Below are 26,450 nucleotides of genomic sequence, written 5' to 3' on the forward strand. Positions count from 1 at the left end.
CATGTGCGAGAGGGTGAATATCCGTTCCCTGATAAAAAAAAATTAACAAAATCATCTCACCACATTCCTAGTGGGTGTTAGTGGAGGAGAACTTTAAATGAATATTCTAAGACATCCTCCATTTTTGTTTAGAATCTGTCCGTGCAGTTTAGATATCTTCTACACACACACAAAGGGATGAAGACGACACTCCTCTTCCTCTTCCGTGTTGTTATTTTCTCAGATCAGTGTTGTCAATGAACATGTTTACAAAGTAGAACAACTTGTCCATTACTCGGCGCATCAGGCGTTTCCTTCTTCTTACCCGCGGTGTGACGTTGACATGTCACCATTTGCGAATCATTGGCAGTGACGTCCGGTCTCCGAACCAATCAGCCGCGGTGTTTGGGTTTGCGCGTTCAGCAGACGACCAATCGCCAAGCGGCGTTGCACTGAAGAGGCGGGTGCTCTGTCTGGTTGCGGAAGTCCCGTTGAAGTGAGGCGGGGATGAGAAATCATCGTTGAGTTAGCGCGCTGCTACCTGCTAGCTGTTGCCCGGAGCCAGCTGCCGAGCTGTTGTCAGCTAAGTAGCCCAGTCGCTGTGTTCTTTTCTCCGTCAACAGGCGCGACGATGACCCGCTGACACCAAGAATGGACATAAGTTAACAATGACGGGGGAGAAAAAGAAGAAAAAGCGGCCGAACCGCAGCATTCTTCTTGCAAAGAAAATTATAATAAAAGATGGAGGAAGTGTGAGTTAAATATTTATTTATCTTCGTTGCCCGAGCTTGGCACTGAGCCACACCGGCCCCTAGACCGCCGGAGCTAGTCCGCAGCGCTGCTTGTATCGAGAAAACGCAGAAATAAGAGGCGGCGTTCGATGGTTTGTGCCCGGCAGGTCCGTTAGCTTGGACCGCCTAGCTAAGCGCTAAGCTAACGCCACTCGTCAACTAGCATGGGCTGACGTTAGCGGCCTGCGCTTGTGTGGTGGTTTACACGTCAGCTCGGCTAGCCGCGCTAGCTGTGTTTTTCTCCATCGGACCTCCCTCGTATACAATAATCCAGCCAACCCTCAATCCAACTTTATCCAATTTTAAACCAGCTCTTTATAATAGGGACACGTAAGGTCGGGTCTTGTTTAAAAAAAATGTCCGTGTGGCACGACGAGGAACAAACAGCAGCTTGGTCAGCGTTAGCTCGCTAGCATATGTGTTGAACGGTGATGGGGGTTATTTTTCTTTCCTTTTCCAATACACTGACCGTGTTTAAGGCAAATATTGTACAAATACTGCAAAGTAAGAGCGGCAACGCATCGGCATAATGACCCTTCGTCCATAATGGTGGATACATGTTACCCCTTGCTGCAAAACTACAGTGTTGGTGCAGTTAATTTACATAACTCTGGAAAATAGTGAGGTAGTAAACAAACAGTGCAAACAAAAGGCCGCAGTTAAACTAGGAGAATACACACAGTAGAGTATTTAACCGGTTGTAGACTACGTGTTGAAAACACTGCACACACGTAATGTGCTTTAAGTTGTTATGATGAGCTATACAAACCTTAGAAGCTCAACTTAAATAGAAATGCAACTACCAGTGCTACAGTTTGAGATCTATTGGTTTAATTAAACCCTGGGTTTACTTGGGGAAATTAGGCAAACATGGGGTTTAAGTCAACATCCCGGGTAAGTAAAAACACAGACTGTCCCTGCTGAAGCTATTATCAGCTGTTTAAAGTGACGTGCTGTTTAACCACCGCCTGTGCTCGGTTATTCACAGTGTGATGGTGCTGATGTGTGGTTAATTATCAGCCTGGGCCCGTTGCTCCTGACACATTCATGCCCCCTTCTCCGGTTCAATGACACCTGTGACCCAGCAGTGATGAGACCGTTGCATAATGTTGGTTAAATATCACAGCAAGGGATTGCAGTGACGTGGATCGTTTAGATGGTTGGAAGCAGAGATTGTCCCAAATTAGGCAGTGGGCAGCGAGTGGGTATGATGGGATTGTTATAAATATAGTGTGGTGGCAGTGTTGCTTATGTAATCAGTCGGACAGATATGCCAAACATGCTGGATGTCCATATGAAGGCACACAAAGTTGTAAACATAATGAATGGAACAAGAAACTTCTCCTTTTTTTTCTCAACACACTAATGATGGAGTCACACTGATGCTAGTCTGTCAGCATCTCCGTCCTGGCTCTACTCCAGGGAGGTCCTTAGTTCGGATTATTGTTTTTGCTCGACTGTGTTACCGCAGCTTGTTCTGACCACTCAGCCATTAAGACTTCACTATCAACATCCAGCCATTGCATCTAATAGGCTTAGACGCTCACTAGTCAATAACAAAATGCGATTTTGAAAAAATGTGTGGCTGGGTGTTCGTTCAATAGAGAGGAAGTTGCAACATTCATACGATGGAACATTGTTCCTCATTTTCTCCCTGAAGCTGGTGGTGTGACTGTATGGTTGGTTATCATGGAACAAAAGGGGAGGGGTTCCTGTAGACTGGTTTCTGGTACTATTTCGTTCTCCCCACATGCGGAAACTACAAACCACACGTGGTTAAACCAGTAGCTTGTGTCCTGGATAAGTTAGTCTACGGTCTCCACAATTATTACACCTTGCATTGTGTCTTGCTAAGCATCGTGCTCAGTCTTACATGCTCGCTCCAACAAATTTTATATCTAGAAAGGGAGATTAAACTTATTGTAATTTGTGTTTTGCTATTTGCAGATATAGGTCTCTGGTTAAAATGACCTAGAAAAGTATAGCACCAAATATTCAGATTTTATCAGGCTATATCTCAGAAATAAGGTTCATGTTAATCATGTAAAGTCCCTTGTCAAACATTTACCTTAAGCTGATGTTAAACAATGAGCAATTTCTATATGTGCAAGTAAATGTACGGCCGCTGTGCTTTTTGAGTGAGTGACTATTTTGCCTCATTCTGATTAAGACATTATCATTCGATTATGGTGTTTTACATGAGTTTCGGATTTTCCTGTTAACATGATACAGAGCATAGCCTAATTATGACTTTCACCATTACGTCTACTTCGTCCATTATATCCAACAATATTCTGTCAGTACTAAAACCCCAACCTGAAATAGTTTAATGTACAATCGCAGCGTATTAAAGTTTGGGTGTTTTCTTTCTAATTTTGCGAAACCTATGACTATTGTTGTTCCACCTTGTTTACAACCAGGGCGTGTGTTGTCAAGCAAGGTGGTAATTGTCGGTTTAATTAGGTTAACATTGGAATTTTGATGTACATGTAAAGTTGTTTTTTGTTGTCTGCTAAGCTATGTACTGTAATTTCAAATCAGCATTTCTTTCAGTACAGAAAGTTCTTCTGACTGTCAGGAGTAAATAAAATACATTTCACAACTTCTGTACACTCTCTTACCCAACTATAGGTTGTTCCATAGGATCAGCCACCATCTTTAGTAGCTATTTCAATGCTCCTAAAAATAGATCCCCAGTTGGAGGTTAATGTGCCAACACTAACAGGCTCTTTGATGCATGTTGTTTGATTTGATGCTTGTCAGCTAACCACCCTTCTATCTATGTGTGTGTTTGTCTGTCTTCGCCCAGCCACAGGGAATCGGTGAGCCCAGTGTTTACCATGCCGTGGTGGTCATCTTCCTGGAGTTTTTTGCATGGGGTCTCCTCACCACCCCAATGCTCACGGTAAGCCCGGCTACACCCGCTTTCATGTAGACAAGCCGTTTTCTAAATTGACATAAAGGTTTGTTGTATATTCATATCCAACATGTGGCATTTCCTATTAAATCACTCAAGGCTCATCAGTGTCTATGAATAATTGAATCCCCAATCAACTGAGCGAGGTCCTGGGCGACATGGGTTTTTTTTTTGGTTCGTGTGTGCTGGCAGATGTGTTGCCAGGCTCTAATGGACTGAGAAATATGAATAGGGCATCAAACAGTTTTATTGTCTGAGCACCAGTTCTTTGTTGAAAAGGCTTATCACGGGGGTCACTGGTTTGTGCTGTCAGGCCACTGCACAGATGCCAGGCAAACCACGCGACACATCCACCTCAGTGCACTGCAGATTGGTCGGGTCCATGTATTTGCTACAGGAAACTGCAACAGTATTTTTCACAGGGGGGGGGGTTGGGTCCAAAATGTGACCTGTTTTTAAAGAAACAGCTTCCATCAGATAATCATCAGTCAATATTTAAAAAAGACTGGTGATTGCTTTCTCTAAGCAAGATCGGATGACAAGTTTCATTTCATACCAGCACAAATTGTATATTGGTAGTTTTCAGCTTTCCAGTTTTTTTCCTACATTTATAAAAATTGTTTATTTTATTTTATAGTCATGCTTTATCAACAAAAGCAAATTACTTTGTTGAAATTGGTGACTGAAACAAATGATGAGCAAACATCTGTGAGCCACATGGTGTAGACCAGACAGGCTTTTGTAATGCATACTTGCCAGCAGGCTGTTGTTTGAAGAGGTGGTTCTGTGTGGGTGTGTGTGTAACTGTAGAGCATTAATTGCTTGGGTTTTGTTGCCCTCGAGATCCCTGGGCGGAGGCAGGATTAGCATTTTGGACTAATCAAAAGGCGCCCGAAAATGAGGGGGACTGCTTCAATGCTCCCAGTGAGCACACGGCTTAATTAGTATCCAGCAGCAACAGTCTTCATTTAGCATTCACACTCTGTGTGTGTGTAACTGACTCCCAGAGGAAGAGAGGGGATTCTCAGCCATGCCATAAGCTTTCCATCTGTACTGCTAAACAATAACCAGACCCTGTTGTTGAGTCTCGGTCAAGCTCCACAAGTCCTGATTTAAATTAAAGGCTCCATTTCCCCACGCAAGTGTCAATGACACTTGCATGCAATTCCTGCGGCACACGGACATTGTGGACTTTGAACTGAACGTCCCATGAATTTTTAACTATCTAAACAACCCCTGTCCCCTATGTATAAACACAAAGTTGAAAAATTATGTAGGAATGGCATGTATGGCTTTAAGTATCCTGAAATACTTAATATTGAAGTCTTTTATTGTGGAACAGCAGCAGTAAACTAAACATGGCCGCGAACAGAAAACTTGTATATATTTTAGACATAATTCACTTTACTTTGATGTAAATCTGTTTCCAAATAAAAAATCTTAATATATTTTAAATAAATAAAATGTAAATTACTGTTTAGCCCTGCTGATTGTATGTGTCCGGCTCTCTGAGACGTTTTGAGCCGGCAGTAATATATTGAATTAAAACAGAAAATACAAAATTTAAATCATTGAATGGATGTCAGTAAATCCGATGATGCAACATGAATGTATAACCTGACATTCAAGGAAGAGGAAGATGTGATAAGTCTTAGTCTTAGTCTTAGCGTTCCAGTCTCGATGGCTTTACTCATCTGACTGTTTCACAATTGTATTCATTAATAGTTTAAATGCATCATCACAGCATTTGGTACACACCCAAAACAGGTCATGTATCTAAGCTCACTTTGTCCTGTCGGGTGTTTTCAAAAACCGAAACTTATTCAATTTCACAATAAACGAAACATCACAAACGTGAGTGCCTCAGAACAGAAACGGGTTGAGCATGACTCCTGTGAGAATCCAGGCCCTGGGCTGAAAATATTTTTTTAGTTCCAGCTGTGATTGGCTAGAGGAAGGCCACTGGGAAAAAAATGTAGGGAGTTCATGACACGTCACATTTCTGACCAAAGAGTATGAGAGATGTTCAGGGAGTAACAACTCCAAAATAGAAACCTGCCAATCTGTGATAAAACATGTAGGTCGGCAGTGTGGGAGCCTTTTGATGATCCAAATGTCCATCATGTTTATCTCCAGTGTGACTGTAGCATGTAACTCAGTTTACATGCCAGTTCTCAACATGTGGGTCAAAGCCCTGTGCAAAAACAATATTTGTATTTCTTCATCTCAGTAAAAATGTGCACCGTCTAGTTTTCTGTCTCAGGCCTCAGTGATAGAATCTATTGTTTTATTTCTTAATTTCTACCCTCTGTCATTTGTTTGATTACTAGATTTTTGCTCAGCGCTGTCTTACTTGTTTAACCTTCGAAAGTAAACAACCAGTGTAGGTCACAGTTTGAAACCTGATGCAGACTGTGTGGATAAAGGGTTTCATGTGGTTTTATCTGTGTTTGTTCTCCAGGTATTACACGAAACATTCCCCCAACACACATTCCTGATGAATGGGCTTATTCATGGCGTCAAGGTAAGAGACAACAATATAAACCTGTTTCAGTTCTCTGTCTCTCATGACGCCATTATAACGAGAAGATGTGCAAATTTAGAGAATTGCAACAGTTGTGCTTATTTGTTATCTCTGGTTTTTCTACCTATCGTATATTTTCAATCTACTGCAAGTAAACACTTTCTGTGGTATTGACTTAAACACTCTCCTGCACTTTAGACTTAACGAGAAAGGAATACATAAGCAAAAATGTACTTTTTCCATCTTAATGTCTTTTGTGGATTAATAAAATATTAAGATCCTACTTTATTTGGTGCATTTCATGTCAGTTGTCAATCCCTCTTTAGCGCAGGGTTTTTGTCTTGTTTTTATTTTCCCATGGCAGGTTCTCTGAGCATGTGAGCTCTTGTTTAGTGTCGTCCTGCTTGATACTAGCTTAGTTACATGTTAAAACCCTGAAGCTGTTCAGTAACCACTGTTAGTCAGTCAGCTAAACTCAGAAATGTACATCTGAAACACATTTTTCAGGAAGGAGACTGTCTAAAGAAATCTTGTGTAATTATTTTAGATTCACTATTTGATTTTGTGAGCACAACTGTTGCAGTGTCTACAGTTTATGTGTGATCTTCTCTCCAGTTATCAATTCAGTTTTGGGTTCAACAAATACTCTTCTTCTCTGAAGTTAATCCCAAGTCCTCCTCCATCTCTCTCTCTATCCCTTCCAGGGTCTACTATCATTTCTGAGTGCTCCTCTGATTGGGGCATTGTCAGATGTATGGGGACGCAAGTCTTTCCTGCTGCTAACAGTCTTCTTCACATGTGCTCCCATTCCACTGATGAAGATCAGCCCATGGTTAGTGCTAACACCAAGACTTTTCCTCTGTTTTCAGTTTAATAGAATCAGTCCATGTACATACAATGTTACCAAATAATCAATGATATTAGAAGCTTTAACCCTGTTGTAATCCATAGTTAAATTCTGCTGCTTTTACTGAAGTACAGTAGAGGTTTAGTTTAGTTTATTTTGTTTGTGCTGATGAGCCAATTCCCTTTCTTTCAGGTGGTACTTTGCCGTCATCTCCATGTCCGGCGTCTTCGCCGTCACCTTCTCTGTGATCTTTGCCTACGTGGCCGATATCACGCAGGAGCATGAGCGGAGCACAGCATACGGTTTGGTAAGTTGATGGCGGAGAAACACTGATCACCATTCTGTTAAACATAACCACTTAATAATTAGATCAGTATTTATAACACTTCCCAATAGAGACCAAAACCGTTAATAAAGAACCTTCCGTTGAAAGGAAACACTGATCCCTTCATGTTTTGTTCACCTCATCTCTGCTCTCCTCTCCCTCCAGGTATCAGCGACCTTTGCAGCCAGCCTGGTTACCAGTCCGGCCATTGGAGCCTACCTGTCTGTGACCTACGGAGACACCTTGGTGGTGATCCTCGCCACGGCCATCGCCCTGCTCGACATCTGCTTCATCCTAGTGGCGGTGCCAGAGTCGCTGCCAGAGAAGATGAGGCCAGCATCGTGGGGGGCACCGATCTCCTGGGAACAGGCAGACCCCTTTAGTGTGAGTAAAAACAAGAGTCTGTCATTTTAACTTTTAGTCAAACAGCAGTTGATTCCCATGTTTGCTGCTCACAGACATGTCTCTCAATGTCAGAAAAGCTCTCACTATATGATGTAATAATGACATTGAGATGTTTAAGAGGTCACACAGTTTTCTCTGGGATGTCCCTGTACCACCTGAGCTGGCTACTTTTTCTCCACTGCCTGGATACTCCATACTGTTGTGGAAAGCCCTTCTTGGGTCCATTCACTCATTTAATTTGAGCTTTCCATTTATGATCAGATCAAGCTTCAAGCTCAAATCAGCATGGCCCATTGTAACCCTAACCCTAACCCTAACATAAATAAAATCAAAGTTTTTATGTCCATACCTAACCTAACAGTTGGGGATGATGGTGTTGCTGTTCAGCTTAGGAAATAAGGAAGCATGGTTCTGTCAGCACATAAGAAAAGCCAAAATATTCATGTTTTAAATTCTTGTGACTAATTTGTCTTGCTTTTCTCTTCCCAGTCTCTGCGTAAAGTGGGCCAGGACCCCACGGTGCTGCTCATCTGTATCACAGTGTTTCTCTCCTACCTTCCAGAGGCCGGCCAATACTCCAGCTTCTTCCTCTATCTGCGACAGGTAAAACTCTGCTCTCCCTCTTTACTGCTTCAAACCAGGAAGGCCACAGAAATGATTGGATTGCAAAGCCTAACATTGTTCAGACATGCTGAGAGCACCTGTACCACATGTGTCTGTCCATTTTATACTCCACCAACTGTTAATACCAAAGAAATGTTGTGAGTTTTGGTATCTTGGATACATTTTAAGGTGAAGTTATGGTTCCTTAAAGAGGACATTAGAATGTGTGACAGAAAACGTTTATACTTTAACCTTTAATGTTTCTAATATAAAGCTTACAACACAACTGATAAGCTCGGGGAATGGCCTCGGACAACTTGCTGAAATTTGTCGAACACACACTTTCCCTTACATCGCTTTGAGATTAGATCTGCAGGTTTGCTGAGCAGCCGCTTTCAGTCCTTGAATATGTCAAGCAAATTCATTAAGTGTCTCAGCAAAATGTTACTACAGAAAAACCAGCGCATCTGAAAACGCAAGTAGCCAGAAATGGACAGATTCAGATGCTTATTTATAGACTGGCAGCAGCTGGCCGCTCAGAGATAGACTGACGAGGTGTGATCTCCCCCATTTTTCCCAAACTGCCTGAACTGAGGGCTTCTAAGTCTGTGTAAACAATGTCAGTTGAACCAGTCGGGCAAGTCTGATGCTGTGGTTTTAAAGACCATCTTGAAAAGGTCGGATAAGTTGCTCTAGCGAACATTTCTCATCACACCCTCATGTTCGCTTGTTGCCAAAATGCTCCTTAATGTACATCTCTCCCTGTTCCTGGTCATATTTTAACTACACCTCACACAAGCTCCTGTGTTGCTGCTGCCTTTATTGCAGGAAATGAAGGTCAACATATTTGACCTAAATACGCCACAGAGGAAAAAGAGACTCTCTTTGTTGTTAGATTGAGCAAGTGTTCACAAAAGGCTGCAAACAATCCCCTTTCTTTAATTTTGTGTTTGAGGATCATTTGTTTCCTGTCTTTTCGTGCACAATCATGTCCTAACCTGTGTTATCTTATCACTCTCCCCCCTCAGGTTATTGGCTTCACATCCGAGACAGTGGCTGCCTTCATCGCTGTAGTGGGGATCCTCTCAATAATAGCTCAGGTACTGGAGAAAATCCTCCTGTTGTTGTTGTTGATGTGATACTGAGTCATCCTGTGTCTCTCTTTTATTATGCATTTCCTTTATTGAATTATCAAAACATTTCCGGAATGAATTAATCATCTGAAGCTGCTTTCAGACATTCACTTAACTCTGATAATTTTTCCGCGACAGATTAAAAAATTAGAAGATAAAATAAAGTCACATAGACAAATTTCTTTATTTGCTTCAAAGTTATTTACTTCACAGACGTCAAAGAAACGCAGCAACTCTTAACATTTGAGGGGGTCAACTAGTAAAACTGAGTATAAATAATGTTGCCGATCATTTATTGTTTCTATCAACTATATATCAAGCTCTTTGTCAGAGTCATGAATGACGGCCAAATAGGATAGACTATTTGCTCCATGACTTCATACCTGTGTTGCCGTCTTACATAACCTGTTCACTGTGTCTCCTCAGACGGTTGTGTTGGGGATCCTGATGCGATCAATAGGAAATAAGAACACGATCCTGCTCGGCCTTGGCTTCCAGATCCTCCAGCTGGCGTGGTACGGCTTCGGCTCTCAGCCCTGGTCAGTAACACACACACACACACGCACTCCTCTTTATATAACATAGGAAGTGGTTACATTGTAAGGTTTAATCAAGGAATAGTTTTTTTGTACCTTAAATGTCCATCACTGGTCACTTATGTATTGGTAGAGCTCAGACTCGCAGGCCTGGTTGAGCATCTTAAAGGTAGAGAGACAGTGAGGTGGCGTCACAGAGCAGATATCATCTCAAATGAAGGAGGAAGTTCATCTAAGGTGACAAAGCACTTCCTGTAACATGATGCAAAACCACAGTCCTGTGTTGCTTAATTCAACTCAAGTCAAACCCTGGACATTTATCCTGAACATGGCTCTGTAGCGTTTTCCTATATTACCACAAACCTGAAACAGGATCTGAAAAGTTCAAAATCCACAACTGGAAATAATTTGACCTAATGCTAAATAATTAACCCTAGGCCCCGGTAAACTTGTACAGATTTGAATTTGAAAGTTATCAAAATATTGTGTTTTAATGCTGTTTCTAGACCTGAACCCCTTTGCTCTTGTCTCACTGTTGTTGTTATACCTTAATTGACCACTAGATGGGAGCAAATCAGAGTTACTTCAACGAGTTGGTGATTCTATAATCTGATAGTTCAGACTCTTTAAAAGGCATCAATATAGTGATGTAACTTTTATTGTGCCAACACATCATCAATATAATTTTTCCTGGAGTGGGAAATAAACACTTTTCTCGTTGGCTTTTTTTCTCTCGTTTTTTTAATTTATGTATTTAAGTTTTGAAATGTAGGTAGGCAAATAAACTGGTTCAGGCTATCCCACTATCCAAGTTTAAGTACTTAATGGATTTATTTTTCCCCCCAATTGAATTCTCTGTGTACCTACAATTTTTGTATGTTAGTAAGTTATGTAACGCGACTGTCACGTCTGACTTGTGATTAGAGAGGTATTTTAATTGCCAGAGACTTTCTGCCAGAGGCTTAATGAAGTCAGGTGGGGTCATTTAACGAGCCACAGTTGGCAGACAAAGGAGGTCATGCCGGTTAAATGGGGGCAAGCACAGGATTGTTGAAGGTGCCAGAATCTCTTACCAGTGGATAGGATCCAGACAGAAGGGAAGGGACACTTAACAAGAGACAGAGTTAGAAGCTGCTTGCATGCGTTAGCCATAATAGACTTAACAACTTTTTAACTCTCCTTCAGGGATACGTATGATCAAAATTGAGGGTTAAAGCTACTTTTTGTTTGTATCTTTAACAAGCGCATGTTGTTGTTTGTAGGATGATGTGGGCTGCAGGAGCTTTAGCAGCCATGTCCAGCATCACTTTCCCGGCCATCAGCGCCATCGTGTCCCGTAACGCAGATCCAGACCAACAAGGTGAGTCTCCAAACTGGTTGTTTGAATTTATTTGTTGTGCTGCCTGTGATACAATAACTACACATGTTCAAAGTCTCAAATTGAGGGTAGATCGTTTTCTCCTGGTTTATGTAATTGGTAAGGAATCATTTTAGATGGTAATAAATATTGAACAGTACAAACCAAAAACTTTTTCAGGTCAAATATCATTTTTGCCATACCATCAACAGACGTGAAGAACACATGGCCATTAATAACCCAGTTATCGAAAAGTATCACTCCAGAACTCGTTCTTCATTATCTTGTGTTTGCATGTGTCTGTGTGTAGGTGTCGTCCAGGGGATGATCACCGGGATCCGGGGCCTCTGTAACGGTTTGGGTCCTGCGCTTTACGGTTTCGTCTTCTACTTGTTCCACGTGGAGCTGACTGACTCAGACGGCAATGAGAAAGGGGGCAAACTCAACATGGCCAACCCAACTGATGAGGTGAATATCAATTGGGATTAAATGAAATTTGGATCATTTACACAATACAAAGAATATGTTGCAGATACTGTAGCTGTGCTGAACTAAATATGTTTGCCTCCTCTGCAGAGTTCCATCATCCCCGGGCCTCCCTTCCTCTTTGGTGCATGCTCAGTTCTGCTGTCTCTGCTGGTCGCCCTGTTTATCCCAGAGCACACGGGACCCGGCGCGAGACCCGGCGCCTACAAGAAGCACAGCAACGGTGCACAGAGTCACTCCCACAGCCCCCAGGGCAGTGGGGCAGAGGGCAAGGAGCCTCTGCTGGAGGACAGCAGCGTATAACCTCAGCTAAGGAGGGGCTGACACCCTCACTCCGCCCCCACAACCCCTGCACAAATGAACAGACACACACATTTTCCCACATGGACACGCTCGCACCTCAGGCACACATCAGACCCGAGTGCCGCTGAGAGGTGCAAGTGTCTGTGTTTGTGTCCACGGCACAAAAGTGGGCACTCATTCCCTAGCAGCCCTTTTGTGTTTTAAAAGCAGGGTACTTTGAGGACTCTCTAGCGACCCTGCACAGAGAGAGTGTGTTGAGTTTATTATTTTTGGGCTGCAGTGGAAAGGTGTTTGTGTGACTTGGTGGAGCTGGACTCTTTGGTTTCTATAAAATGAGTGAAGCATACAGCAGCTCGCCCCCTACTGGTGCAGAGCAGAAGGAAAGTGATTTGGTTTAGAGCTTGCGTTACTAAATCCCTGTGTGATTCCTCATATTCCTCCTGTAGCCAGCGAAGCGCCAACTCTGTCTGTTTGTTCCGACAGAAGCGCAACAAACAGCCAGTCGGACGCGTCGCTCTCTGTCTCACATGAGTTAACTCCTGTTCTGAGGTCAGCACAGCTCCAAGAAGGGAACACGGTTCTTCCTCTGAGTGCTCCCAGCGGGGGGAGCACAGTAACTGTACACCTGAGGGAGGAGCCTCTGCAGGGCAGCGTTGGAGAGGCTCTGCCAAGTCTCAGATAGGACGGGTCAACCAGTTCACTTAGATAAAGCTTCGTAAGACCACACTTTGTTGAATTGTCACTCTTCTTACAGACGGGAGTGTGCAACTGAGACCACTTTATTAGCTGAAACAGTTTTTTTCAATGTTTACTTGCCATTCTCTAGATTAGTAGTACAGTTTGGGTTGTATATTTTTCCGTTTGAACTGAAGGCTAGTTGTGCTTCACGTTTTTATTCAAGAAACAAATGTTGCCTTGAAGTGACTTAAGATATATAAATATATAGATATTACGTAACCTGTATGATGACCGAGGTCTGAGGAGGCTCTGTAATCATACGCTATCGCTCCCATCGGAGCTGTTACACATTTTTAAATCTGTTTTGGTTTCACGTCCTTCCTGTTACTTCGTTTGCTGATGTTCTGTTGCCGACAGGGTGAAGGTTTATTTATGAAGCTTCTGGAACATAAGGAGCTGGAGCGGCGCTATCAGCACGTCAGTGTTGGCACTGACTGTTAATATGGACAAATATCAATATCAGTAATGGAGTTTGTGATGTAATGGACAAAGATTGGGAGTGAGGTGACCGGATAAGAACGGTTTCATATTATCCCCGACATTTTAGATCTCTCGACCTGTTGCTGACGTGGAAGAAACTTAAACATGTGAAACTCTGACACCCGCATTTAACAGACTGCAGATTCTCCACAAGGTGGCGTTGTTGGCTCACTGTCAACCTGCACCACCTGTAGGACATTCGGCAGCAGTTGAGATCAGTAGATGCAGAGCGCTGCCTGCAGGCGAAGGGAAAGAAAAGCTGCTTCAGTATTTTCAGATGTGACAGCTGCAGAATTAGTTTTTGAGTTATTTTTCATTTTAGGTTAAATATTAAACAACCAATTTCTCTTTTTTTATATATTTTTATCTCACATATACACACTTAAAATAACAGGGTTCCCATTCTAATAAAACTAAAGCAAACTGCTAAAATATATATAAGTATTCATCAAATTGAACCACTCATAAGAACAACATTACATAATTATATAACCACTTTAACCTCTGATAAAAAAAAATACGATTAATTCGTCCTCATCCTCCAGTAGACCATAAACCTTTTGTTCTTAAATCTTCAGATGAAAACCCTTTAAATTCTCAAGTTATAACTTTCATCATAGGACTTGGATCATCACAAATTTTCCCATTAGTCATCTATAGATATCAATCAAATAACATTTTTAGAAACATTAAAAAGGAAACCTCTGCAACATTCGGTGTCTGACAGTTTCCATGATTAGAATTTTTTTTGTTTTTATTACCTTTCTGCCTGAGTCATGGTGTCTGTTGCTGCTGCTGTCGTCACTTTCCTCGCCTCAGGTCGAGCTGCAGCTCTGCAACCGGCTGATCTCGGCTGCGTCTGGTTCTCCGGTGCTTTCACACCAGTGACGCTGTGTTCCCCTTTGATCACAGACTGTAGACAAATCATACATTGTTCCCGTCACACTTTTCAAGAGTAAATTTGAAAACGCCCCCAAGTGCATTTAAAACAACCAAATGACGTCCTGATCTGGTGAAGTCGTAGCTAACGGTTTTTTTTTTTTTTGCGGCTGCTTAACATCTCTGAAGTGAAATGTGCATCATGTGTTTTGTGCCAAATTTTATTTTGGTTTGCTTTTTTTCATACTGTGTGTGTGTGACTGTTTATTTGCTTCTCATGTCTTAATTTTCTTTGGCAGATTTTTATACTTTTAAAACTTCATACAAATTTAGGAGTATTTGTGGCTAGATGGTGAATAACCAAACGTCTCTGTCTGCGTTTCCAGTCTCGGTCTTCACTTGATAACATTTCATCTTGGTTAGTTACATTGGATCAGCTCCGAGTCACTGAATGTCCGAATCCAAGCTGCACACGTTGACCACACTGCGCCCTCGAGGTCTCCACTCACCTGTCGCATAGTTTGTATTCTTTCAGAGGGGGTGTTACCTAACCAGAAGCTGTTACTCCTGATTTAACCTCCGAATATCATTCTCATTTTCTTTTTCTTTTTTAATGCATCATTTCTTGGACCAACACAGTAAATTCAGATCCTTCATAAATTGGTAAGATTCTGCACCAGCCCCACGCAGATGACTGCAAATGTACAAAAGTCACCTGTACGTACAGTAAATGTATATATTTAATCGCTCAAGGAGACGGCCGCCTCTCGGCCTATTTGGTTGTTCGGTGCAGTCATGATCTCTTTCTCAACTTACCTGCTAGCCACTCCTGTTTTTAGTACAACGTGGTCTGTGGCCTGAAACCCCCCCCCCCCCCCTCTCTGTGTGCCTAAATTTAGCCAAGAAATTAGTATGGCAACATAAGTAAATGGTGGTTATTATGTAAATATGGGAAACTAATGACAAACTATTTATTAAAGGTTTATTGTACAATGAAATGTTTGCTTCTGCCTTTGTGGGTGTTGGGGGGGGGGGGGGGGGGGCGGTGGTGGTGGTGTGTGCACCATATGTTGATGTGAGAGCAGAAGGGTGTGTCAGCAGTAACCCAATAATAATCCTTGCAGTGATGTATTTTAAACAAGGATTCTAATCCTAAATCTAACGGCTGCTAAACCCTCTTATTTCAAACTATAGACAGAATCCTTTTAGCTTTTACTCACGGTTCATTACACCAGACTTTTATTTTCATTCTCCAACTTCTTCCGTTTGGTTGTCAAGTAATCCGCCACTTTCTGAGATCTACTGTGGCTCTAGTGCCTTTTACTACCTACACACTGTCAACAATACACTCAGCCGTTATTAATGCACAGACCTAAGCTCATTTACTTTCTGTGCTCTGAGCCTTTCTTTATTAAAACCACATGCGGGCGTCGGTCCAGGGAATCTGCAGGTCTTAAAGAAGTCTGAACAAAAAAGGCATTGATTTCACTTACCTGAAAAAAATTATAATAATTCTTAAATATTTTCTTGAGCCTGTCGTAGGCGATGAACCTTCATATGAAGTAGAGATTTTTAATCCATCTGCTGCAGCTCACGTTAAATAATCCATTAACTATATCATTAGGAAATATTATCTACATCCCAACTGGTTTTAAGTGATTCCTTTCATATACTTACTGATATAATGGTTAAATAAATGGTTACCACTGGACAAGTGTTTACAAGATGAAGGTCATTAATCACATAACAAGACTTACAATTCATATTCTTTAATGCAGCTGCTGTCATTGTGTAGCTCAGATTGTGTCATGATGATTTATCAGCTGTGTAACTATTAGTTTACTTTTGAATTTATTTAAACTTCTATATTCTGTCTGCACAGAGGTTTTCACATGTTTTATGTCACTATAACAATTTAATAGACTTATATTCTGAACTGTTGCCTGTAGATTGACGAGGCTCCACTAACCTCGGTGTGTAACTATTCAGATAATCCAACTTTTAATACATTTATCGAGGATTTGTTAATCACTCATTTATAAATTGTTGTTTTTCTGTTGGTTGTTTACCTTGACATTGCTCTTTTTTATATTTTCATGTCTCTGCAGCCGGAGAACTTTATAAATCCGAGTTCATTACTCCCCAGTCATCGCTCTTTTTTTTCCCATGTGCTGAAATGACCCCTGCGTGAGATCCAAGGTGCTGACTCATCACTTTCTCTCTCAACATTTCCTTCTACATGTAGAGAATAATCCTCAACCCTCTCTCTCTCTCTCTATCTGCTGGAATATGATGATGTGTGCAAAAGCGTCCAAGTGGAGCAGCAGGTGTTATGTGGTCTTAACCTGGGACAGAGGAGATGATGATAAGACTCCTTACCATAATCCATATTGTTTCCTCACCAGCGTTCTAACAGGCACTGTGGTGGATTTACTTTCAATGGACTCATCAGCACAACCAAGTCTCTTATTGAGCAGCGACAGGCCCCAGCTACTGATGGAGACTGGAACAGTGTAAGAAACAACTGTCCATGTTAAACTATGATTTTACTTTTATCTATTTCGAAAGAGGAGGGGGAGCGCCTGGATTTGTGGCCTCCAGTGAAACATCAACAAAGAGCAGGTTGCAGCAGACCAATAAATACCCCCTCCCCAGACTATACCCCGGGTTAAAGTTAAAGTGAGCTAGCTGGTTTTCTAACCCGGGTATAAACCGGACTAGCCCAGAATTTACCCAGGGTATAACAAAGGCTACCCTATGTCATAACCCCCCCTCGGCCGGATTACTGTATTCACTTGTTCCGACCCTGATGGGGTAATCCCCCCCCCCCCCCCCCCCCCAACACCTCATTCGTAAACCTATTTAAAAAATGTCCTAATGTTTCTCCAAATTCTAAGTTTGTAATTGTATTTTATCTATTATTTAATAATAGATCCAGTATATTTTCCTTACCCCTGAGTAACCTTATTAATGAAAAAGGAGAGATATAATCTGGTGGGGGAAAAATCTTAAAACATTGGAAATACAGTCACAAGAGGGGTATAATCTGGACTAGAGAGGTATATCCTGGGCTATAGCCTACTTTATACACCGGGGCATCAAACCGGACTAGCCGAGAATAAAGCCAAAGTTATAAAACAGTTCCCGGGATAGTTTGGAGGGGGGGCATCTCTGCTGAGACCACTCAGATCACTACCAAGGCATAAAGTTGAGGTCGAGAGCCTCTCTGGTGTTTCTCTGTGGTGTATTCGTGTTGGGGATGAAAAGGGGCCATGTGACTATTTGGGGGGAGTTGCTGGAATGTATTGTGATGCAGAGTCGCTGTCATTGCACATTTACTTTCCAGGCTTCAGTTAGGTGCATGCGAGCGGAGGAATGCTCGCATGCTTTGAAAACCCGGCCTCCGGGACTTGGCTGGAGGCCACGCCGCAGTCCACAGCGCCGTTCCTATAGATGTCCATTAAAATCCGAGAGGGAGAGCATTCATCAACTCCTGCCTCTTAACCTAAAGTATTGTCTTTTGCAAACACTGGGAACGGCGTCAGGAAGAAGGCTTTCACAACCTCGCGGCCCTGCAGGCGTACTGGGAGAGGGGAAGTGGCCCCAGTGGTGGATAACCCACGCACGGCAGCATCTTTTCCTGCGGAGGAGAGGTACAGCGCGCTGGCGTCGAGGAAGAGCCCCGGGAATGAATCATGTCTGAACCTCATTGTTCTCCCAGTCACACAGGTCTGTGTGAACCTCGGCGTGTCACTAACCTCTGCCACGATTCCCTGCGTTCCCATGTTCTATAAGCAGACCACCTCATATGACTTCCTGGCACATGGTGGCCGACGATTGACTCAGGGTTAGGTGTTGGCCTCCACATACACACACGCACACACACTTCAACATCCCTGGAAACCAACATCTAGCATCGACTGTAAAAGAAAACCCCCCCGGTCACAGTGTGTTCACAGCCTCAGCCCTATCTCTGTGAACCCTGACCCTGTTGTTGCTGCTGCAGTCGATCAGGGTGCTACCCACATACCTAGACGTTGGAAGAAGCTAAAGGTTACGACGTGTGGATGTAATTAATACAGCAGAAAGTGCGGCTTCAGGTTTTTATGTAAGAGCCCTCTAATCCCCCCCCCCCCTGCAGTGAGGTGATCACTTCCAACAGATTTAGGTCACAACTGAGAAACCATATAAACTCACACACACATGAAAACTCAAGTGCCACATCGGTTCGTTTTGCATCTGAGAGAATATTATTAACAAATAACTTTGTTTTCCTCCATTTTCCACAGCATATGAGCTTTTGGAACAGCTTTTGAATTCCACTGTTTTTCACAGCAGAGCACTTTATGTGGCCCCGAGTCAAATATGAAACCTCAGGCGTCACCGGATCTGTGTTAAAAAAAAGTTTGTACGGATCATTTCCCCTCGGGCGACGAGAGCAACGTCTTCACCTAATGTGGTTTAAAGCCCCCTTTAAATCAGTATTTGATAATGATTCCCTGTGAGAGCAGCCACGTGTCGTGATGAACAGGCCACATGAGCCTTCAGCCTCATTGAGCTCATTGTTTGGATTTCATGCCACAGTTGGTGTGTGATTCAGGGTCATCACGCTGATAAACTTCATTTCCAGCAGCGGCAACAAGCAGCTTTCTAAGGAAAAGCTTCCCTGGACGCTGCTTGTCCTGCAACAGGCCCCCCCCACCACTTCGTTACCTCATAAATACACTTTCTTTAATTCTTTAATTTGCTTTAAAACATTGTGAACATTGCACATGGTGGAACACGCCTCCTCCAAGTTAGTGGATGGGACATCTCATTACTTATTCAATGGTATAACAATTTGGTGAGATTTCATGATTGCAAGATTTCAGATGCACAAAATGGAAGTGTAAGATATTTTGGCTTCATTTCAGGATAGTGGGAGGAAGTGGAGACGTATTGTTTATAAACAGTCGATGTGTGAAACCAGAAATCTGTTCCACTCTGCTCAGTATTCCTTGACGTGGAAATGATGAACGCTTGTCAACATGTTATCCATGGAGGTTAAATCCCTTGATGACATGTCAGGGATGAGAAATTGCCTTTTTATCTTTAGAGTTCTGATGACTTTGTGTGTTTCTCGACTCATATTCCAACACATAAATTAAAAGAAAAACTCAAAGATGTTTCTGCTTTCCGACGTAAAACCAAACCTTTCATTAATCAAATGGAATCTGTCCGTATCACCTGATAACACCTTATAAAACTGTAAAATACCTATTGATTTATTGTTTATACTGTATTTAGATATTTATTTAAAGCATTTTGTTTAATGTCTAGATCTTTTTCTTTGTTCTCCCTGTGTAAACTAATTAATAATGAGCTGCTGAAGGCCTTTTATTTATTTATTTTTTCAGGACATTCACGTTTGCCTATTGTTCGGCCTGGTCTCCCAACAACGTAACTCTTTTCAACAGCCAACATGTAAATATCGGATGTTGGAGTTCCTTCCACAAGCAGCATCACCACTTAACATAACTACAAGTCCCTCAGACAGGAAACCCATGTGTGGGGGAATTGTGTAAAACCAGTTTCAAGTTGCACTAAGTGATTTTTATTATCATTCCTAACAATTCCCGCCGGAATAGTCATCTAAACATATGGTTTGCTTTGCGAGATGGTGACCAATTATTTGAAGTACTCAGCCTGTGATTGATCAGTGTTGATGGAGGAACAGACAGCAGCTCCTTCACGGCAGCTGATGTAGAAGTTCTGCTTTTTGTTGTGTTGTTCCCACTTTACAAAGCAGCCAGTAGCTTCCTCTGGCTTTTGTGTAAACTCAGAAATCCACCACCCTGAACATCAAGTGTGATTGTTCTCGGCCTCATGTTGTTGTTGTGTTATGAAGGTTATGTTTTCTTTGCTGTTTGTTTGTCTGTCAACAGGATTTTACCGAACAATACTCGACGGATTTTCTTGAAACTTGGTGGAAGGATGTGTCGTGGGCCCATGAAGAACCAATTAACGGAGAGAGCTGTTCCAATTAAGGGAGCAGACCCAGGGATTGTTTTCCACTTTCATTAACGGGATTGGTGGAGGTATGTGTGTTCTCGGATCGACCGTTAAATTCCGATTGGTTTTTAAAAGTCTACATTTAATTAACAATTGATAATCTCAATCTGTACAACTCCAGCCTGCTGATTGTTTTTTATACCTCACAGAAATCATTATTTAAACCAATCAACAACACGCATACTGATTAGCTGTGATGTTAAGTCAGTAATGAGAAGTAACAGCAAAGAAAGTTTACTCAAGTAGTGCACTTACATACAATACAACACTTTACTGGAGTATTTCCATTTGACTTTTCACGATACATCTGCTCCACAAAACTTCATTTGTCAGGCTTCATTTAAGTAGCAGAAAGTTATTGATTACATGCGACTACAGACAAAGATATGACACATAATGCATACTAATACTTTTTTATTATGTCGTGTTTTTAATTTATTTAGTCGTAGTATTCAGATTATATAGTATAACACTAATATACTTCTACACAAGTTCAAATTGGAGGTATTAAAGTATTTTATGTTTTTATTTGAGGGAAGAACTCCACGACTTTTATTTGACAGCTCATTTATCTTTTTACTTTACAAAATATTTTTCCATCCACACACTCAAATACAAACATATATATTTATACAGTATATATCCGCTTTATAATAAAAGCTGCCTGCTCTTGCTAATTGGTTTAAGAACCACCCTGACCTTCCTGCTCCACCCTTCCTCTGCCAGTGGTACGACTATGCTCTTACCAGTTGGACCCGACCTCCGACCCCAGCAGAGGTCAGGATCAGTGGGATTGTCAGGATTAGAGGTCGCAGCTAAAAAGAAAACACCTTTGAAGTCCTGAGCAACGCGCCACACTGTTCACTGCAGCTCACGTGTTTATGACTCGTTTGTTTTTGTGTTTTTTTGTTCATCTGAGCCACAATAACACAATAGCTGTTGGCCCTAATAATCTTAATCTGACCAAAGTGGATCAGTCGTACTGTCTGAAGCCTGCTGGTTTAAACTAGATATTAGAGAGTTTACTTAAAATGACGTCATCCTAAATTTGTATTGTTAGTGAGCAGTTTTCTTACTTCATTAATCATATAGATAAAAAAATTAAGGTTTTAGAAGCAAAGAAGCTTAGACGTCCAAACACATCCGACTTATAAAAAATATTGTAAACAATTGTGACACGTTTTTAATCAATCTATCTGACCTGGTCTTCATCTCTATCCTTATTCCTCTGTATCTCTATCTTTATATATATTTCTTAATATATCCCATCCCTTTCTCGTATCTTCATATATCTCGTGATGTCTCTATCTCTGTATATATCTATTTCCCTCCATGTTTCTATCCATCTATTTCTCTATTTCCATCTCTCTATTTATAGAGTTCTCCCTATATCTAAAAAACATTGCCTCTAGCTCATTACTGGGAAGTGGGACATGGCTTCCTCCAGTCACTGTCTATTAATCTCATTATGGAACCTCCTCCTCTCAACATACTATTCATAAGATTAAGTTTAAGATTAAGTTTAAGGTATACAATCCACAATGGTGCAATTCAGCTCTGATTCATCCGCAACGCAAGATGCTGCTGCAGTGCATGATGGTCCAATCGGCTCAGTGGCTAGAACTGCTCGTTAGTGACCCCTCTGTGCTTCTTTTAAGTGGCACTTGTCGAAAAGGCATTAAGCAATCCCAAAGACCGTGGAGCTTCAGTTCTCCTTCCAGAACATTACTCCAGGTGCTGATGAGCTGCTTTCCTGTTTCATGTTCCTCTGAAGAAGGCGTCGAGTCCAACGGAACCAAGTCCTGCATCTGCACCGAGATGAGCGGCCGGCGCACATTCACACCTCAGACAAATAAGAGAAGATCTCACAGTAAATTGAGGACTGAAGATGTTGGTCAGGGACGCAGCTGCCACAGAAATCCTGTAAGAGACGCTTTTTAGTGTTCCAGTCAGATCTATTTTAGTGTAATGCACAACAGGACATGATTAACTCACTGCTGCTGCTGCTGCTGCTGCTGCTGCTTGCACAGAGGATGTAAACAGGTAGTGAATTAGCGGTTGTGACACAGACAAACATGTCGGGTAAGAACAATCTCAGATATTTCAAGCCCCCGAGAGCTCAGTTGGGAACAGAGTGTGAAATACGTAATCGCAGTGGGTCTCTTTTTTTTTTTCCAGTCGTATCTGTCCGAGTGTGTGAGAAAGGTGAGGGATCAAGTTCTGAGAAAATGGTTGAATCAATCAGGGATTTTCCTTCCTCAACCCCCCCCCCCCCCCCCCCCCCCACCTTCCATCAGCTTCCTGAAATAACAAGGAATCGTCCTAACTGTCAAAACATGAGCGCTCAAACCAGATCGGACGAGAAACAGCCAGTCTAGGAACATGGTATCTGGATTCTTTAGATCGAGCCTTTTGGGGACTTTCCAAAACACCATGTGATCTTTATGGAAATTAGACGGAGGCTAACGGCCAAATGCATTTACCTTAAAGTGGTCTGTCTGTTCCCTCAGTTACTCTCTCTCTCCCTCTCTGTCTCTCTCTCTCTCTGTCTCTCCCAGGTGATTATGCAAGATATAACTTGTGACTGCACAATGTGAGGGCGAGATTTGACAGAACGCTTCTGTTACAGAGTTTCACAACTTGCTTTGACTCTGTTTTCACATCGGTTACAAACTTTCGACACCCAAAAATGTCCTTCATTCATTTGACCTTTAAATGTAAAATACAAAAAAGTTAAACCCGATATGTTCGAGGTTAAGTTGAATGTGTATTATTGGACAAATCTGTCAGTATGTTACTAAGATGTTACAAACATACAAAAATGTGTGTTTACTGTCTTGTAGTTGTTACTTTTACCTACATTAGTTGAGAAGCATTGCACACAAAAAAAAGTTTAACAGGGCTTTTCAGTGGCCCTGTGATGTGACTGTGTGTTGTTTGACAAAATTTGTCAAACAATGTAATACACTACATGTGGCTTATTACAAGTATTTAAATGACTGGGTTGTTGCTTTATAAGTAACTCATCATAAACTCAAAAAAGCGTATGTATCTTAAAAAATAAAATGTCAATAATCCAATAAATCTTAATCCCAGTATTTGTTTTGCCTTACTTCACGTGTCACACTCACTATACACACAGCGTTACACTAAGAGCCTGCTTTCTTAGATTTGTTCATCCTTCAGCTGCCAATGAAGTTCTGTTTTCTTCTGTTTTTGTTTGTTCCTTCGCAGAATTAAGCAAAAAACTACTCAATTTATTTCCATGAAATTTCCTTGAGTGGTGGCGCATGACCACTCAAGAATCGGTTTTATTGTTGGTTCATTTCTAGGAGCAGGGAGTGGATCCAGGAATTTTTCTGCACTTTTCTCTGTATTAGTTAGCAGGATTATGCATCATCATGGATCTTGATGGAAACAAATCCTCCGTCACGTTTGGGGGACAGATATTTGATATTTAAGTTATGCAAGTTGTTGCGGATTCAAAGAAAAAAGTAAATTAAAATCCATATTTAGTGAATTTAAATGTGCTTTCAAGAGGTGACTGGTGGTTATAGTGACTTCCAAAGAGGAGGTGATGTTTTCCTGAGCATTTGGTCGGTTTATGCAAAAATAACAGGACAGATTCCCATGACATTTTCTAGATTTCTCAAAGAAGAACTCATGGATCTGGATGAACTTATATTTATGAGCGTGTGCAAGTTGGTGCAAATCCAAATAAAAAGTGTGCATGTAGTAAATCAAAATGTGATTTCATGAGGAGACCGCTGGGCCATGAGTTCTATCCACGTATTCCATGCTTTCATTTATTTATCCTCTTATTTCATTGATGTCTTGTCGCTTGGAACAACCGATCGAATCCTCTTCTGACTCAAAGCTCTCCGGGGGCAAAATGCTTCTGAAATGCACCCCCATGAATAAAATGACTGGACTTCCACACTACAAATTACTGGTCGGAGTTAACTGCATTACTTTCCACCACCTGACAGTGGGATCAGTTTGTTGTGTAATCCAATAAGCTCCAGTCCGTATTTCCCCTGAAGCCCATCTGGCTCGCTGGCAGGGTTTGTTTACTGGCTCGGGAAGGAGAAGCGGATCCTACAGGAGCTGGGAGAGACTGTACAATCTACCTCAGTCTGTCTGTGGGAGATCAGAAGGGACAAATAACGCTGAAGAACTTTTATCTCACTTGCTTTTTATCCCACTCGCTCCGGTGCAGCTGCTTTTAATGTCGGGAGGGCGCGGACGCAACTTGGATCGCACGTGCATGTTTTTACAAAAACCTCCTGCATTAATACAGTAGAGAAACTACATCTCTTAAAAAAAAAAAAAAAAACACGGAGACCACCGGAGTGCTGCGGAGCCACGACCCCGTCTGTCAGCGTCCCCGGAGCCCCCCCCTGAAATCTGTGCACCCGCTCGGGAAGCGAAGGAGCCGCTCGACGGATACGAGCACCAGAGGAACCAGAGGGGGAGATGTTCGCGACTCGCTGGAGGACTTTTTAAAAATCCAAACACACGCTAACGCCACGCACGCTTTAAAAAAAACCTGAATTAAGTTAGCGCTCGGCTTTTTTATTTTATTTACATTCATTCCCCCCCCCCCCCCCCGCGGGTGCAGCTTCTCTCCATTTTTATACACGTGTGCATTGTTACGTGATTTTTTTTATTAATTTAGCACAGTTGGAAAAAAAGCGGTGCAAACTTCTCTCTCTCTCTCGTGGCCTGGACGGGAGTGGTGGAGCCAGGCTAGGCGGCTAGCAGCTAGCTAGCTCCGCGGCTAGCACTGACGTTAGCCTGCGCGCGGCTTTGTTTATTTTGTTGCTCTTCTTTTCGCCCCCCCACTCGGACAAACTCAACCGGGACAACCTGACATTGAAACACACCAAACAGAGGAGCCGTGCGTGTGCGTGTGGGTGTGTGCGTGTGTGCGTGCTGCTGCGTGTCCACGGTTCCCCCCCCCCCCACTCCTCCCTCCTCCTCCACATGAGGTGGCTAGCTTTAGCAGCGGTAGCCGTGGCGCTAGCTTGCGTCTGACCCGAACACGTTGGACTCGATCCTCCGCCCATCTTCCGGGATGTCTTTTATTTATTTTTGTTTACCTGTTGGCCCACGCCACCAAACAAAACCAGTCTCCTGAAGGTGTCTCTCCTCCATTTTGAGCTGCCCTCCTCTTCCAAAGGGGGCCACCGAGCTGTTTTGACCCGGGACAGGAGCTGAATGGTGTCTCATACCGAGTCAGTGATGTGTCCCCGGACTTTGTGTTTTGTTTTGACCGCTGTCTGCTTCGTGGTGAGCTGTCATCGAGCGACTGGAGAGAGTAAGTAACACTAATGATCGCACTTCTCTGGCAACATGGAGCTTTCTCTCTCTCTCTCTCTCCCCCCCACCCCCTACCCCCGCTGTGTACATCTGAAGAAACGATGCTGTCAGACACGAGACATTAGAGACACTTTGGAATTTAATATGTGATGATGATCTTTGTCCTGTACTTATCAAATATCTGTGTGTCACTGGAAAGATGATCAACACTCACATCTACTGTTATTCACACGTTTCACTACATGTGTCACAATAATGGTGGCTTTAATCCAATGTTTTGATTTTAATTCTTTATGTTTTGATAGACGTTTATGACCCAAATAGTTGCAATCCTTTTATAATGCTAATGTCTATACACATTTATAATTATTTAGAAAAAGATCAATAAATTAAATATGCTGATAAATGCTATAACAAAATGTGGAATCACTGAATGCTGCCATGTTGACATGCAGATCTGTTTTATTTTGTTACTGATGGTAATGTGAGGCACGTAGGCAGCAAGTTGTAGACAGTCATTGCATTGGAGGGACAAAGGTTAACACTTATCTGGCTTTTTGGAGTCTGCAGCAGCAACTGTAAACAAAATGTTTTGTCCCACATTCGTAAGCAGTCTTAGGATTTGGGATCATAATAATAATAATGCATTACTTGGACTGTGCTGCAGATTGCAGATTGGAAAGCCTCGACTTGTAGCTGTGCCCTGTGCAGGAATGGAACAATAAGCCCCCTTTAAAGCTCCTGACAATCCCCTTTATATTCACCAGCCAACCG

At 42.2% G+C, this 26,450-nt stretch overlaps 2 protein-coding genes across 3 annotated transcripts in view; both read left to right on the forward strand.

The window, feature by feature from the left end:
* The first annotated feature begins 457 nt into the window (after positions 1-457).
* Positions 458-15,301, forward strand: mfsd14a2 (major facilitator superfamily domain containing 14A2). Of its 2 annotated transcripts, none has more exons than XM_053437460.1 (12): positions 458-731; positions 3,586-3,675; positions 6,149-6,211; positions 6,916-7,043; positions 7,251-7,365; positions 7,549-7,767; positions 8,278-8,391; positions 9,420-9,491; positions 9,951-10,063; positions 11,323-11,420; positions 11,728-11,885; positions 11,994-15,301. In XM_053437460.1, exons 1-12 carry the CDS (start codon positions 648-650, stop codon positions 12,204-12,206), a joined length of 1,467 nt encoding a protein of 488 aa, XP_053293435.1. In that variant the 5' UTR covers positions 458-647; the 3' UTR covers positions 12,207-15,301. The 2 variants fall into 2 exon arrangements, with proteins under 2 accessions (XP_053293435.1, XP_053293434.1); XM_053437459.1 differs by having other exon boundaries at positions 461-731; positions 3,580-3,675.
* A 9,042-nt stretch (positions 15,302-24,343) lies between these two features.
* The window catches only part of insra (insulin receptor a), a 45,232-nt gene continuing 43,125 nt past the window's right edge, over positions 24,344-26,450 (forward strand). Inside the window, exon 1 of the mRNA XM_053437240.1 lies at positions 24,344-25,674. Within this exon, the coding sequence (XP_053293215.1) occupies positions 25,575-25,674 (100 nt within the window). The 5' untranslated portion in view covers positions 24,344-25,574. The remainder of the gene's footprint in view (positions 25,675-26,450) is intronic.

The sequence above is a fragment of the Pleuronectes platessa genome, chromosome 13 (genome assembly GCF_947347685.1).
Source record: "Pleuronectes platessa chromosome 13, fPlePla1.1, whole genome shotgun sequence".
Lineage (NCBI taxonomy): Eukaryota > Metazoa > Chordata > Actinopteri > Pleuronectiformes > Pleuronectidae > Pleuronectes > Pleuronectes platessa.